This window comes from Chrysemys picta, chromosome 3 (assembly GCF_011386835.1).
Source record: "Chrysemys picta bellii isolate R12L10 chromosome 3, ASM1138683v2, whole genome shotgun sequence".
NCBI lineage: Eukaryota > Metazoa > Chordata > Testudines > Emydidae > Chrysemys > Chrysemys picta.
In genome coordinates, this window is record NC_088793.1 from 49,408,611 (window position 1) to 49,424,679 (window position 16,069).

At 39.0% G+C, this 16,069-nt stretch overlaps 1 protein-coding gene across 46 annotated transcripts in view; it reads right to left on the bottom strand.

Annotated features, from left to right (window-relative positions):
• Positions 1 to 16,069, bottom strand: part of DST (dystonin) — a 439,617-nt gene that overhangs the window by 35,838 nt on the left and 387,710 nt on the right. For all 46 annotated transcript variants that reach the window (XR_010599478.1, XR_010599479.1, XM_065587877.1 and 43 more), the window contains 11 exons: positions 15,578 to 15,700; positions 15,265 to 15,366; positions 13,501 to 13,602; positions 11,900 to 12,073; positions 10,919 to 11,074; positions 8,405 to 8,602; positions 7,679 to 7,807; positions 4,849 to 5,019; positions 3,449 to 3,604; positions 3,012 to 3,218; positions 277 to 396 (listed from right to left, as the gene is read on the bottom strand). Coding sequence is in view for 44 of the 46 variants with exons in the window: in XM_065587877.1 (XP_065443949.1) it covers positions 277 to 396; positions 3,012 to 3,218; positions 3,449 to 3,604; positions 4,849 to 5,019; positions 7,679 to 7,807; positions 8,405 to 8,602; positions 10,919 to 11,074; positions 11,900 to 12,073; positions 13,501 to 13,602; positions 15,265 to 15,366; positions 15,578 to 15,700 (1,638 nt within the window). In the remaining 2 variants the exon portion in view is untranslated. The remainder of the gene's footprint in view (positions 1 to 276; positions 397 to 3,011; positions 3,219 to 3,448; positions 3,605 to 4,848; positions 5,020 to 7,678; positions 7,808 to 8,404; positions 8,603 to 10,918; positions 11,075 to 11,899; positions 12,074 to 13,500; positions 13,603 to 15,264; positions 15,367 to 15,577; positions 15,701 to 16,069) is intronic.

Genomic DNA, 16,069 nt, shown 5'->3' on the forward strand with positions numbered 1-16,069 from the left:
CTCTTTGTTGAGAGTTTCCATGGTTCCCTATTATTTTATCTTTCCTCTTCAGAGTTTACTTCTTCCCCACAGATGAACAGGGACTGGGAAGAGCCTTTCCCATTCCCATTAATTTTACCATCTGGAAATGAGCCAGCATTTTAATTTGATGCTGGCAAACATTTCAGCATAGTGAAGCCATAAATCTATTGCTCTCTGCTGATTAAATAGTACAGGCTTGATAGACTTTCCTGCCATTGGACTTGGACATCCTGCATTTCATCATTCATGACTTACCTTATGCTGTGTAAGCTGCATCTTTATTTTGTCTGGATCATTTGCAATTTCGAGCTCTGAATCCAATGACTTTTCTGACTCTTCCAACCATGCCATAAGTTTGTTCCAGGCTTCATGGAACTGTGGAAAAGCATGACTTGGATTCACACAAATGTATAAATATGTTAGTGCATAAAATACGCAGAAAAGATTAAAACCTGACATGCCAGCTCAGGGCCAGAGTGTGACCAGCTGCTAGAGAGAGGTGCAATCATGGGGCAAATCCAAGGAGCCTTCCTCTCTTCATGGCCCCCTAATGGGCCATTCATTCTCAGTGGAGCTGACATCACCCTCTTAACATAATCAGCAACCTTTAAGGGGTATCGCAGTATGCATGCGCCCCAGGATTTCCAGGGAGCTCTGTGAGACATAATGTTGATGTGGTATGGCTCTGCACCCACGTGGACTAGGACCCTAAAGGCCCTCCATTTTTATTCAGTTCCTACTCAGCTAAGAATTCTACTGACTGCATTTCTCCTGAGTAAGGACTGGGAGAACACAGTAAGCACGTTGCTTATTTATTGAACCTATGGACCAGCCCTAAGGACAATAGCAGTAATTATTTTGGGGAACCCTCCCACAGATCACTAGTTAAGGAAAGTTTCTGTGTGGATTTCTCTCATCCTACCAGGAATAATCCTTGTGGAAGAGCATCAGGATCTCAAACCTTTCTCTCTTCTGCAGCGCAGTAAAAACAATCTTCAAGGAAAAGAGGCAATGAAGAAGGAATAGACTCTAGGGTTCTTGATGCGAAACATCAAGAGCCGTGTCTTGAGGAAGGGAATTTACTGGCCTTGTCTTTTCACTCCACTCTTTTAAGCTCTGTAGCTGGGTGAGCACCCAGCTCCAGCCCTGGAAGGGTAAAAGCAGCCCTGGAGAGGGCTTAAGCGGAGACAGCTAGACTGATTAGAAAAGCAGCCACAGCTGTGGGCCGCCTAATCAGGGCCAGCTGGCCCTTATAAGAGGGCTGGGGCCAGAAGCTGAACACAGGGACTATCTCTCTCTAGCTGTTGAGAGGGATGGGCTGGCTGCTGGGAGCTGAGCAGGTACCTAGACTGGAGCAGGGCTGGGGAAAGGCCAGAGGAGCTGGGGAGCTCCAGCCTGGAAACCCCCCAGGCTGCAGGCCTTGTTAAAGGCCAAGAAGGTACTGGGGTTGCAGAGGAGCAGGTCCAAACCCTCCTTGCAAATGGTGAGTGACAATTATACTGCAGTCTGCCCCAGTGAGCAGGGGCTAGATGGTGACTGGCAGTAGCCAAAGACTGAGGTGAGGTGGGGATAGAGGGTTGGGTGTTCTCCGGGGGAGGGGAGACCCAGCAAGACTGCAGGATACTGCAGGGGGCAGAACCCTGGCAGAAGGGGCACTGGGGTCCAGGAGGGACACAGGGGCCAGCGGCAAAGCAAGACACCAGCCTGCAGAGGGCGCTCCGGAGGCTGGCAAGCTAATTCCCTGGACAACCAGCAGGAGGCACCGCCAGGTGAGTCATCGCACCAGTACAAGCTCCTAATAAAAACGCACTTCTGCTGAGCTGCCTATACTAAATCTTCTTGATTGTACAGAAAATCCTTGTTGTTTCCTTTCCCTGACATCGGTCTGTCTCTCCACCCAGCTGGCCAAGGAGTGGGAGCATAGAACAATTAGAATCCCTTTCCATCCATTTGGACCCTGCACTGGTCGGGGTCGGGAACCTGGCTCTTGAAGTCAGCACTCAGCTATACTGCTATACTCCATCTCCATACATTGTTTCTGCTTTCTGATTGTCTGAGAGTCACTGTGACCAGCTCTGCAAAGTATTCTCTCTCTACCATATATCTTCCTGCAGATTTGCGTGTGTGTGTGTGTGTGTGTGTGTGTGTGTGTGTGTGTGTGTGTGTGTGTGTGTGAGAGAGAGAGAGAGAGAGATGTTGTTTGAAAATAAATTGTATTTTATGATATGATTGCACAATTTATTACATCTAACAGTTCGTGTCATCCCAGTTGTGTGGTGGCAACAATTAACACAGGTATGTGTCTTGGCTTGTGAACATGGACACGACTCTATTTCAATAAAATAAACATACACTTCTCTGTTGAAGTTTAAACACACTAAGCTCCAATTCCCCATCTATCATATATGCCCTTTGCTAAGGGACATATGAATCAGAGATTAACTGACCAATTCCTGGAGAGGTGAACTATGTATGAGCATTTCCATTTCTTAAGTTCTTCCTCACAGTAAGTCACCAGAGTGTCCTTGCCAGACAGAAAATATTGTTATAGCGGCCAATATAAGGGCAGGGAGAATTAAACATTACTAAGGTAAAACACACCACTAAAAAGAAAACAGTGGACAATATCTCACTCTCTAATACAGAAATGGGTCCATCACACTCTTTCCAGTAAAAAGTTGATTATGTAATTTCTTCTGGAAGGCAGAAGGCACTGATAAACATCTGGAAGCCATACTGCAACTCTCTTCCTTTATAGACTATATTACATTGCTGACAGAAGTCGCTGGTGGGTCGAAAGTGAAGCTTTCACCTTCCAAATGAAGTGCGCTGTGACTGAATCACAGAAATCGCTCCACTAGCTCAGGCTAATAAATTCTGTTACATTAACTCCAGGCTTCCTTAACAATGCTTTAAAGCACCATATATGTCATGGGTCTGCATTTAGTTAGAGCTAAGTTCAAAGAGCTTTACAACAACTGTCAAATTACCTGTTTCGTTCGTTTCCTTGCATCATCCAAAGCTCTTCCTCTTTCCACTAAGCGTTGAACCACTTTTTCCCATCTACTCTGTACACTAATCAGCAGATTCTTAATAAGGACAACATCCTGTTTCTGGCTGAAATATTTCAGATGGGTTCCAGTTTTATCCAGCTCTATGATCTGGTCTCGGTGAGAATTCACTTCCGTAGCAAAGACCTTGCAAAAGGAAGAAAACCACATTTAAATGTTACGCTGGTCGCTCATGTAACAAACACAGGGAAAAAAATGATGTGGTTCTGGACTTTCTGGTGGGAGAGACTATAAAATACATCTTAAAAGACATAAAAAGATTTTCTGAGTGACAGCATTACAGGATTGCTTTGGACATTAATACAGTACCTCCAAAGAGCTGGAGGAAAACACTACACATCTGTTTCTTGACATACCTTGTGTTCATCAATTTGAAACAAGACAGTGTCCAAGATAAGACTTGGCCGAGAAGCCACATTCAAAGTCTGCTCTGCCTGAGTAAGCCAGTTGATGAAGTCTTGAAGTGAGTTGTGGAACTCCATAGCCAAATTCAGGGCTTCTTCCAGTTTGGCCTATAAAGATATATAGCTATTTAGTAACAGCTGATGTTTAATTGGTGCTTCATTGACTAAACCATTTTAATAAAATATATCTTGGAGAAAGCTCCTATTTTTGTCATTTTTTTCAACTCAGTGTTGACATGTTCTTTATTTCAAAATAATAGCATATAGATAAAGGATATAAAAGGAGTTGCAATGGAAAAATAGGCATAAAACTGGTGACTGAGCAGACAACACAACATCCAGTTCCAGGGGTGTGTTTCTATACACCAGAACATCCCAACTCCTGGTGTTGAACAGTTAACAAAATGGAACAACACAGTTTACAAGTTTCAAGACAGAATTCAGGAAACAAACGTAATGTTCAGATTTGGGTCTGATTGCTTGAATTAGGCCATGATGCTAGTTTTGCCATTTGAATGTTTATGAGCTATTAAAAAAGCACTCAGAGATGTTCAGTTAATCAGATTGCGGGGCTGGCCAAGCATTCCATTCAGCCCTATAACTAGCCCTAAGGAGGCTGCCTCATGCGGCAAACTAATTACTCATATCATTGCATTATACAGTCACATTAAGAAACATTTTTGTTTTAAAGTAAAGCTGATTTTGTTAATTACATTTTTCTTTGCAATTATCTCAGTGCTATTCATTTGCGTGCGGCTACCTCTGTTTGTAATAATGAATATCATTTACAGTTTGACTGAGATAAAACAACTCAGCTATGGTTCATGATGTAATGAAAACTAAATGAAACTAGAAAAAGAAAACATGCTTAATATCAATAAAATCATTCTGCTGAGAAGTAGTGACTTTAGAAATAGTCTCCAAAAGCAATTGGTAGAAGCCCAATTGCTGGAAACTTTTAAAACTATACTGGTCATAACGCTTGTCAAATTAATACCACAATCCTGCACTGACAGGTAGATTAACAAGATGATCTAATCAGACTTTTCCTTCTCTTACATCTATAATCTCTAATACAAACCAGAAATATCCCCACTCTGCAAAATAAACATGCATCAGTATACTTCCATACCTTTTTATCAAACAGATTTTCACCCCACAAATGATGTTACATCATTAACCTGTGGGTCCATGACTCCTGATAAAAGCACTAGTGAAATCTGAATCATTGTCACACAACAAAAAATTCCAAGTCCCAGCAACCAAGTATAGATATTCTACATATGAAATAATTCAACATTAAGGTACTTAATATGTTATTTAAATTTCTATCCTTATTCTAAACCACACACCTTTCTTTCGCTGAGTTTTGTTTGTACTGAGTCCCATTTTACTTTTAAGTTATTTATATCTTGCTCAACATTTGTCTCAGCAGACCCTGGGCATCTTGCAAGCATCTGCTGGCCTTTCTGCATCAGGTGCTTGTACGTCTCTTCTTTGGCTTCAAAGGCAGCACAGAGTTCCTATATTAAGAAAAAAACAAGAAATATAAAAATCAGTCAGGTAGGAATTCAATACCCTTCCAAAAAAGTTTAGCATCTAAAACCAATTATATATTGGGGGCATTATTGTTAAAACTGGGACAGGGAGCTCATATAATGCACAAAGGGCCAAATCGGGGGGGGGGGGGGGGGGGGGGGGAGCGCCCAATTCTTCAGGAAATGAGAATTTGTATGATGTGTCAAATAATTTTTTAGGCTTTTTCCAGGTTATATATACTTAGGACCTGAGTCAGGCATATATATATATTCTTGACTCAGGTCCTAAGTTTGGCAGACATATCATATGCATTTATCTCACTGGGCAAGGTTTGCCACGTCTCTAGTTGTTTAAAGTACATGTGGAGCAGGAACACAATGGGTAAACCACTTGGAACCCTTAGGAGGCCTGAAGCAATCCAACATATCCCCAAAAGGGGTTTGTACAGCATGGAAGAATTGCTTTACCTTCTACCCTCTGCATCTCTCTTCACCCACTAGGCATGTCACTGTGCACATCTACTGAATGCCAAATCAGCATAAGTAACATAGTTGTACCTACACATACTCTTCTTTTCTGACCAACTTATACCTGGGATCCTATTCTCCTAACACTGCATACATACATCCCTATCCTGATGGGAGGCCACTACCATAAAACAAATTAATAATAGGCCCCTCAAGTGTACCACACTTGATTATAATACATGTGCTGCATCAGAGCAGATTCTCCCTCCCAAACTAGGGCAAAGTTCCGCAGGAAAAGAAGCAAGAGCTGATGGTGGGGAAGGAGCAGGAGGAGATGGTCCTCTGGCAGCTCTGGGCTTCCTGCTCCTCTCTATCCCTCTACCGCCCCCCCCCCCCCCACTGGAACTAGTTTATTTTATATACAACCTTAAAAATAGGCTGTGCCCTTAAAAAATGTGTTTGGTGTGACAAACAAAGAAACACAGGTTCCACATGATCACTTGTCACAAATTGCCATGGTTTGTATCACACAATGGCAGGTTTGGAGATTGCAAGATATGATCAATAATAACAACAACAATTGGCCTCAGTTTCTCAATTTTTCAATCTGCAGAAATGAGGCTAACACTATATATATATATATATATATATCTCACATAGGTGCTGTAAGGTTCAATTGCAATTTGAAGTCCTCAAGTAAAATTCTATATACATGTGAAGAATTCTATTACTATTCTGTTTATGGTATACATGTATGTGTCACTCATATATTTACACAGCAATCCATAACAGATATAATGATCTGGTAAAGACATAGGAAGCTGTTTTAAATGTGGAGTGTGGGGCTTTGGATCAGGCCCTGAATGGATACTAATCTGTTTATAAAGCAAATTATTAGGGTGTTTGCATTTCTTTTTTTCAGAATACCATGTTTTATTTCGCATTATCTTCTAGTCTCCGACAATCCATTCTAAAATAATAAACTATTTTTGTGTATATCTATAAATAATCTGGAAAAGCAATATTTTCATATATTTTACCATCTCAGAAACATACAAACAAACAAAAAACAAATTATCACATTTTGAAACAAAAATCACTAGTGGGAAAAGACATTTTATATTGTTTCACAATCCTTACAGTCAAAGTATGAACAAATGACAATAGGGATTTATAATGGAAACTGTGTCAGACACATAATAGTTTAAGTATATAAAGATCAATAGGTATCACTCTCACAGTTGAGCTAGAAGATCATGAGTTCAAGTTAAACATTAGTACTTGGGCTCATATCCATTGTTAACAACAATGCAGGATAATATTACATAGATGGTGCATTACTAGAGATGCCATCCTTTGGAGTGAGGTATTAAATCAAGGCATCTTTCAACCCACTTCTACGGGTTCTCTATGTGGGAAAAAAAATCTTTTCATAGGATTTCTCTAACAAAGGGAGGAAGGGAAGAATTCAGACATCATGGCTAACTTTCCCTTTCTAAATAAAATAGGCTCTGTGTGTGATCTCAAAGTCCTTACTCAATCCCAACTGCTGTTGAGTTCAATGAGAGTTTTGGATGGGTAAAGAATGCAAGATTGAGCCTGCTATTTCAAGGCTGTGTATATCCCTGTTTAAGAATATTTATTCTGGAAATTAAAGATACAATTTTGAGGATAAGGGAGGAAAGAAGAAATGTAAATTTCACTGCAAAAACAGTAAACATTTCCATATTTATTGCTGAAAACGAGAGCTCCCAAAACCGTTTTCACTACTGTCATAATGTTAATCAACAATGAAAACTAATTAACTTTGGCAAATGCTAAATGATTACTTTTGCAACCCTGCTAATTACAATTTCGTTTTTGCTAATAGAAGTTGTTAATATCCCGTACAGGCATTCTGATATAGAAAACATGCTAGTTTTGTTAGTCTCTGCCCTGGTCTACACTAGGAGTGGATCGATCTAAGATACGCAACTTCAGCTATGAGAATAGAGTAGCTGAAGTTGACGTATCTTAGATCGACTTACCTCGTGACCTCATGGCGCGGGGTCCTACACTAGATGCAATAAATTGATCCCTGATAGATCATTCACTACCTGCCGATCCGGCGGGTAGTGAAGACCTGCCCTCTGAAATCTAGACCATTTGCAAAACCTTCTAATATTAAGATACTCACCATGTGGGTATTAAGCTGCTCTCTTGCAGTTTCTGGTAAACCTCCAACAGGTTTTGATGCCAACAGCTGACGTTCGGTGTCTGTCAGCCATTGCTGCATATCTTCAACTTCACCATGGAAACCTTGGGCCTAAATTACACCATATAACTTTAGAACATATTTAAATGTTTTGAATTGTGATAGCAGCTCAGAGGCAGAAGAAGCTTGGCAACATACTAAATCACAGGTTTACAATAAGTAAAGAAAATTCCTAAACAAAAATCTTTAAGTTGCACTTAAAGTTGCTACATAAAATTAAAAAAATGGTGTACCATTGAACATATCCCTGAAAACCCAAATCATATAAAACTATAATATGTGTGTGTGTGTGTGTGTGTGTGTGTATATATATGCTATAAGAGAAGACTACATAAATAAAGACTACAGAAATAATTCTGAGACCAAGCCCAACATCCAATTCACATACACAGAGTGAAATTCACTCCTGTGCAGATAGCCCACACAATTCTCAAAAATGCAGGCCAAAATTCAGACTTTTGGGTCAGTATTATTAAAGGATAGTGGCCAACTGTGATATATACATCTGGATCCAAACTCTCCCAAAACTCAGGTATTTTTGCATCCATGGTTTTGATTTAGACCCGCACGTAATACACAGATCTGTATATTTATTGCAAGTTATCCCTTTTTCCTAGTTATCCCTTTAAGTTTTCACTTCCTGCTCACCTGGATCAAGGCACTGTCCAGCTGCTGTTTCCTTTGTTCTGTTTTTTTCAACACATTTTGCCAGCGCTGATTCAAAAGTTCCAACTTGCTCTGTAGATTGCTTGCTTCTTCAACAGCACTTGATTCAATCAGGTCATTTCCTGCTTTCTTAACTGTTTCCACAGTGGACTGATGAGCTAACACATCATTTTGTAGCACCTAGAGGAAAAAAACAACACGTAGGCCTGTTCATTTTTATAATTAATTTAATTAAGGTGCCCACAGTCACTGAATCATTTCAACTATGATTTAGAGAGAATATTCATAATCAACACAGGTTTTAGCACCTAATTAAGATAGTATAAATGAATCTCACTTTGATCGAAAGCAATATTAAGCCATTGAGCCAAGCAATACATTTCAGTTTTATACTCAAATAAAATAACATTTTCCTTCTGAATAACAATCAAAGTTAGGACATGTTTTTTGTACTGCTGAGGGTATGTTGCCACCATGCAGGATACCCAGTACTCAGATTGCTGTGTCACTTCATGCCTCTTTCTCTCCCTCAGACCTGCCTGTAATGGCACTTTTCTGTGGTGCCTGTGGTTTTGGAGGACAAGACCTGGGCCTAATGAGGCCTGGGGTGAGGTGGGCACTGCTGATGGCTGCCAGAGGGGATAAGAGGAAGAGGAACAAAAAGAGAGAGATCCTTTGATGGCTCCCATACCAGCACTAGCTGTAGCACCGAGGTTGCCAGGCTGCCTTTTTTCCATATCTCAGTGTCATCTTTCATGTTATACCAAACTAGCATGGCAGTTAAAACTTCCCTGATAGTTGGGGAATGGTCATATAACTTCCTATCAACTACTCCAGGCTGGTAAATAGAACACAGAACATCCTCCCTTCTGAAATCATGTATGGCACTGGCAGTGCATTCTGGGAAGGTGTTATTTTCAGACGGTGACAAAAATGTTTTTACAATTGAGGGAAATTGTTTTAAAATCTGAAATAAGAAAAATTAGAAAGTGGGGTTGGGGAGAACAGGAAAAAATGTAAACAAAGGGCCCAATCTGCAAAATGCAAGTTTGAGATTTCTCAGATCCTGGGCTCCAGCCACCTCCAAAATTATTAGAATATGGAGATAAGATAAAAAGTTGAATTTTTTTTAAATAAAATACATGGAGAGGTCAATTGCACAAACTCAGTGGAAAGAAGAATCTTTAAGCCAATGGTGATCCTTGTGTATAGGAAGGATCTCATATTATCACTCTTATTTCTGTTTAAGCACTGGGGAAACCATAGTTATTTTAAATATGTCCCCCAATAGGAAAAATAAAGGGTTATTCCCAGAAGCAGATGCCTCTTATTCCTTCCTTCCTGATGAAGTTCCCTCAGGACAAAGATTATTCTCTCCCAAGTTCTCAAGAGATGAATGTTTTTCCATGTTAAAACAGGAAGCAGCACTCTGTGAACTCCCTAGCCTATAAACTCCAGTTTAAGAACAGGAAGAATGCTGTGTAATGTGTTTGCTGAACTCCTTCAGCACTCAAGGTAGATTGAGTAATCAGTGATGTCACTGTGCTATTAATGTGGTAAAACACTTCCTTTCACTGAGAGGGCGAGAGACATATGGAGCAGACTCTGATTTCTGTAATGGTTTTAAGAGGGCCCCATTCTGAAGTTGGTCATGTATATGAGAGAAATGTCTTAGTTCTCTCTATACAGTCAGTTTTGGTGCATTGTGTCTGGTCTTGAGAGGACTTTGAACTAAAATATTGAGTACTTTTTAAAGTGATTTGCAAGACATAATTTAAAATGCATGTTTTTGCTATTCTGAAGGAAGGAGAGGTGACACTTAAGGATTGGAACCTGATATGAAATCTGCATGACCTATGAAAGCATACCTTCAAAACCAGTATTTTGCCACACAAAAGAGCTGAGAATTCTTCTTCCAAGAAGATACTCTTGAAAGTGAAGGACATTTCACATTTGCCTAGTGCAATGGACTCCTGATTGGGGTCCAGAGGTGCCATAACAATACTTAACAATTAATAATGTTTTGCAGAGAGACAGTGGCAAAGGTATAGGTTACTCCGATAGTCGGTGGGTGTATGGGAGCAGCAGAGCACATGACAGTCTGAGCCAAAGGAGGTGCAATTTTGTAGGTTCCAAAAATATTGATTCTTTGTTCTCTTCTGAGGTTGGGGCCCAGCTGTGTGTGGGTTGAAGTATACTTCATGGGCCCTGACCTGACTAAGGGTCAATGTGGAATCATACAGCCCCAGGGGAAGTGCCAGGCTCAGTGCTCGAACACATGCCATCTATACTGAGGAAGAATGGAGGCCGGAGGAGAGACAGTAACATTATTCATGCAGCAGTCATTATAGCTTCTAGATCGGCACTCTCAGTCTTAATCTGTCTCTTGAAAACCTCTAAGACAATTATTTAACAAGCGCAAATCTTTACAATAAGAAACATAGCTTAAGATAAACATCAAACTAACATCTCAGTGAACACAGTATAATTACATACATGATGTTTGGCAAGTTCAATTTCAATAGCCTTGGGGTCTCCGCCCACAGGTTTCTGTTCATTCAGCAGGTCTTCTGTGTGCGTCAGCCATGTCAGTAATTCATCTAGGGCATGTTGGAACTGCCCCAAAGCTAACAAGGCACCCTCCAGCTTGTGCTATAGTGAAAATAAAATAAAAATAACAATGAAATTATTTTATGAAGCTAATGATCTAACTGGCTTAAACTGCATAGAATGCCACTAGACTCCATTTTCACCGAATGGTGAGCCTGAGTCCAATAGTCAGAGCACTAATCAGAGAGCAGCAACATTATCCTAGCTCAAGCAACTGCTCTATAGTTAAAGCTGAGTTGGCAGTTCCATTATATAGCCTTAAATTCTTGGCCATTCCAGATCCTATTATAAAACAAGATACAGAATGTTGGCTATCTCAGCACAGAATTAATTGCATTTTTCATTATTTATATTTTGATTTGAACTTAAATGCTACTTGGTCCGAGGTCTTTTTAATGAGCTTTGGTTTTTCAATGAAATGGTTCAATTTAGAAATGAATAAACTTTTCTAAGCACTGCATTTTTCAATTTGCCTGTGTCATTTTGATAATTTAGTATTTTGGAAAGAACGCTGAAGTGACTTGTTTGTAAGTGTGAAAAAGAGGTGTTCAACACATTATTTTTGTATTTGGTCTTCTGTGTGTATTTACAAGTTTTCGACTACCAATAAAATACCATCAAAAAACAAAATGAAACAAACAAATAGGATTTGATTCGATACTTGACACAGGAAGTGATATGCTGCCAAGTGTTTGAAAATTGTAAAGTAAAACTCAGTAAAATGTGAAACACTCTTTCTGTAATTTGTAATCCCTAAAACATAAAGAAAGAATATGTTACATGGGCTGGTACAAACAGTGCGTAACAAAAAGCTATGCTGACAGCTCTGCATCACATCTGACAAACTCCCATCCCAACTTCATTCACCTGTCTGTTAATAATTTTCTCCTCTAGATTGACCCATATCAGTTTGAGCTCTGAGAGGGGTTCTTGAACTGTGTGCTTGTCACTTTCTTCTGTAACCTTCTTCAACAACAGTTCTGCTTGATGATTTAGCCTTTCCATTTCTATTTGCTGCTGATAAGCCTCCATCTTAAATTGCTGTTGTAAATACAAACATACAGAAAATCATTTTTCTCACAGGTAACTATCACACTGTACACAGTAGAAATACTGGTGCTTAAAATATTACATGCAACGCTGTCAGCTGCCATGATGCTAACATTTTCTTTTTCCTGTTCTAATGTGTTGTAATAATTTGCAAACAATGGTAATGTATTTCCTGATTCAATATTTATATTTATATTTATATACAGTATCAGGCGGTAGCCGTGTTAGTCTGTATCCACAAAAACAAGGAGGAGTCCGGTGGCACCTTAAAGACTAACAGATTTATTTGGGCATAAGCTTTCTTGGGTAAAAAACCTACTTCTTCAGATGCACCTGATGGTTTTTTACCCACGAAAGCTTATGCCCAAATAAATCTGTTAGTCTTTAAGGTGCCACCGGACTCCTCCTTGTTTTTGTATTTACAGTATGCTTTAAATCAAGAAGATCCCAGCTAACTGAAAAGACAAAGATACATGTTAAGGTCTCCAAAAATACTCTCCTTCCCTTTGGTAATCATGTGCATAGGAAGATAAAGAATGTAAGACTGTTTACTATCATGCATTCTGGTTTGTGGCAAAGGCAATAGTCATTTCTGGCTACAGGGGCTGAGATAATATACTACTCTGAACTTACATAGAACCTTTCACTGAAAAATCTGAAAGCAATTTCAGTAGTCAGTTATCCTATTTTACAGACTGGCAAACTGAGGCAACAAGCTGATTCTTTTCTCACTCAGATTTTTGTAAGATATGTGGTTATGATTCATAAAAAAAGTGATATCATGAAAAAAGAAGAAAGATATTAATCCTCTTGGCTAAGGCCATGCCGTGAGTCAGTAACAGTCAGGAGCTAAACCAAGGACTCTTGACTCCCAACTCCTACACTAGCCACTACACACCCCTGCTTCCTATTTAAAACATGCATAATAACGTGCTGGTGTCATGACCATAATGAATCATATTTCCATACAGTGGGATTCAGAGTTGGCTTAGAACTTTGTTTCATAGCCCAGTGGGGTCTAGTGGAAATGATGTGATCTCAGTTTGTGTATTTAGGCATGGTCCATGACATCAGGAGTCAGAGGCTTTGGAGGAAGTTGCCCACCCACATTCCAGATGGAGGTCAAAGGTGGCTGACACAGGGGGAGCGAGAAAAATAAAAGGTGAAGGGAAAAATATCTTCAAATAACTTTTTAACAGAAATCAATGTTATAACAAATGTTTTTTCGGAGTTCTCAAATCATATTTACATAGAATAAAATCTGGCCCTGCTGAAGTCGGTGGCAAAGGTTTTCACCCAGATACAATAAGCTACTTACTGTAAAAGCATTATGATATTTGGAAGTTTTTATAGAACTACACTTGGCTGCTGAAATATGTAGAATCATGAAATAAGAAAAATAAACAGCTAGTTCATACCTTCAGTTCTGCAGTTTGCTGCTTCACGGTTTCTAGATCTGTTCCAACTGGTGACATTGAAGCTAATTTACTGCCAGCAATATCTACCCAGTCAAATATTGCCTGAAAATCACAACATTAAATTGCAGTATAAGATAATATTAAGTAAAACAGTATGATTAATCTTGTCATGAGGTACAGTTTGAAAGCTATGTACAATACAAGTGTAATTCTCATGTTGATATTGCTGAGTTTATCTGCTACTGCAGGAAATAATTTCATTACCCTCTTTATACGAAAATAATCTGGAAAAAAATGAAGTTATTAAAAAGTTCCTTGACAATCCAAGGCAGCGAATATTGATTACATTGACATCCTGCAATACCTAAATATACAAAAAACCCACTGATTTCAATGCCAGGAATATGCATGTAAGAGGTGCAGGATTGGACTTTTATTAACTGCAAGATTCTGTCATAGTTACTTATATTACACAGTACTTTATTTTGGGTAATTGCGCTGATTTCAATGGGACCTCTATTACAGCAAATGCACAGTACAGAATTGCTATTTCTGTAGTGTTCTCATCCTTTATTGAGATTGATTTTTATAGTTGATGTCACTGAATAAAATTTGGCTTTCATTAATGACTAATTAGGCACAAATCCCGCTGAAGTCAATGTGAACAAAAATTCCCATTGAAGTCAATGTGAATTTGAATTGTATACAGAGTGTGGAATTAGACCCATTTGGTACGTGTAAGGCTCCATGCTGGGCTGATCTGAGCTGCAACTGATCAAGCTCAGTAGGGAGGTGCAACAGTAACTTCAAGTTACATTTATGTCTCCTCCCAATATTGAGGCTTTCCAGCCAATCTGTCTGTTCCTGACATAATGTAGAACAGCCTCAAGAGTGCTCTGTTTTATGCCAACAGCCCTGGAGGGCTGTAACAGCAGCCGGGGCCTGCAGTGGGAAAAGAATGCCTCCACTCTGAACTGGTATTATGGCCCCTATGCCATTAGCCAAGAAGGAGGATGGCTCTCCACCACAGGACAGTTTCCTAAGAATGGGCAAATCCTGCATTCGTGGCAGACAAAAATGCAGACAGACTTTGTATGTAGATGGGAAATTTATCTGTAGACTTTTTTAGGTAAATCGGCTACACGCACGAGGTGTTCTGATTGGGTAAAATGATGTACTAAAGAACTATATAAACAGCATGATGGAAATGAATAACATATTTAATTCAGAAAATGCAAAATCTTGTACTTATTGTATAAATGAAAGATCTGCAGTAAAATGGAATTCCTTGTATTTGTCTTCTCTCCCAGGAAAATTGCAGCACTTAGGACTTGAACTATTTAATTTGTTTTTTTATTTCCCTTTTAGCTCATGTAAACATTGTGACACAGCATCAACTTACATATTAATGGAAGTACTGAATGTATCACAATGGAATGTTGCCTATCAGCAGGGTTACCATGCAAATGTGTGGTAACAAATAAAAGCTGCTCTCAGTCTAGTAATAAACAATGTAACTTTAACTCAAAATTTAAACACAATATGAAAAGTAAATAATTATACCAAGAATGTAAACCAGCATATTTATGATATTATGCAACAAATCTGTGAAAATCCTTCAGTTTATTGATGAAAATGTTAATCATAATTCTACAGATGACATCAATTGACAGCTACCCAGTAATATGGTATTTTTTTCTAACACATAAAACATGATAACCTTTCTTACTCAAGATTTTGTTAGATATATCATAACCATCTTACCTGCAGTCCATCTTGGTACTGAACAGCAGCTTGCATGGCTTCATCAAGTTTGTCTATCCGCTCTTTCCATGCTTTGTTTAGAGTATCCCAAGCTGAATTCAGCTGCAATTAAATAGTGAAATATTTCAGTCAGACTTTGGATACTTCAGGGCCAAACCTTGTTCTAATTAAAGTCAGTGGATTTTGTCACTGAGTTCAGCTGGCCCCAAAACTGTAACATTACACTACTTCTAAGTACTTTCTTATGGACTATCCATTCTACAGTACACAAACATTATAACATATTACTATTAAGCATTTATGTTACTCATACCTCATCTATGCTCTTATTGACAATAGGCTTGTCAGGTTCTCCACAAGCAGCTATAAGTTCAGAACCTAAGTTTACCACCATATCGAGTTCTTCCTGCAGTCCATCAACTTCTTCTCGGATAGCCTAAAAGGAGAAAAAATTAAAATTTTCAATGTTGCTATATTTTAAAACTCAAGAATATAGATACAGTTGCTTATCGGCTTTGATTCTTATTTATATTAAGGTCACAAGTGTAACATCTCTCTGGCAATGTGAAAGGACCTTGAAGTAAGCATAAATGCACGCTCACTTATAATGCCCCTTTATATTGACAGAGTGGTGTAAAGTGGCCTTCATTTAAATGAAAACCAGGGCTTATAAGAATAAGTGATTTTGTACAAAAGTAAAAAGTACAGACTAGAAGGCTTTACTCATTTAGAGTTCTTCAACCTGCTGTTTTTGTTTTTCAGTGGTCACCATTCCTGCTGCTAAGTTGTTATAATCAGTATAACT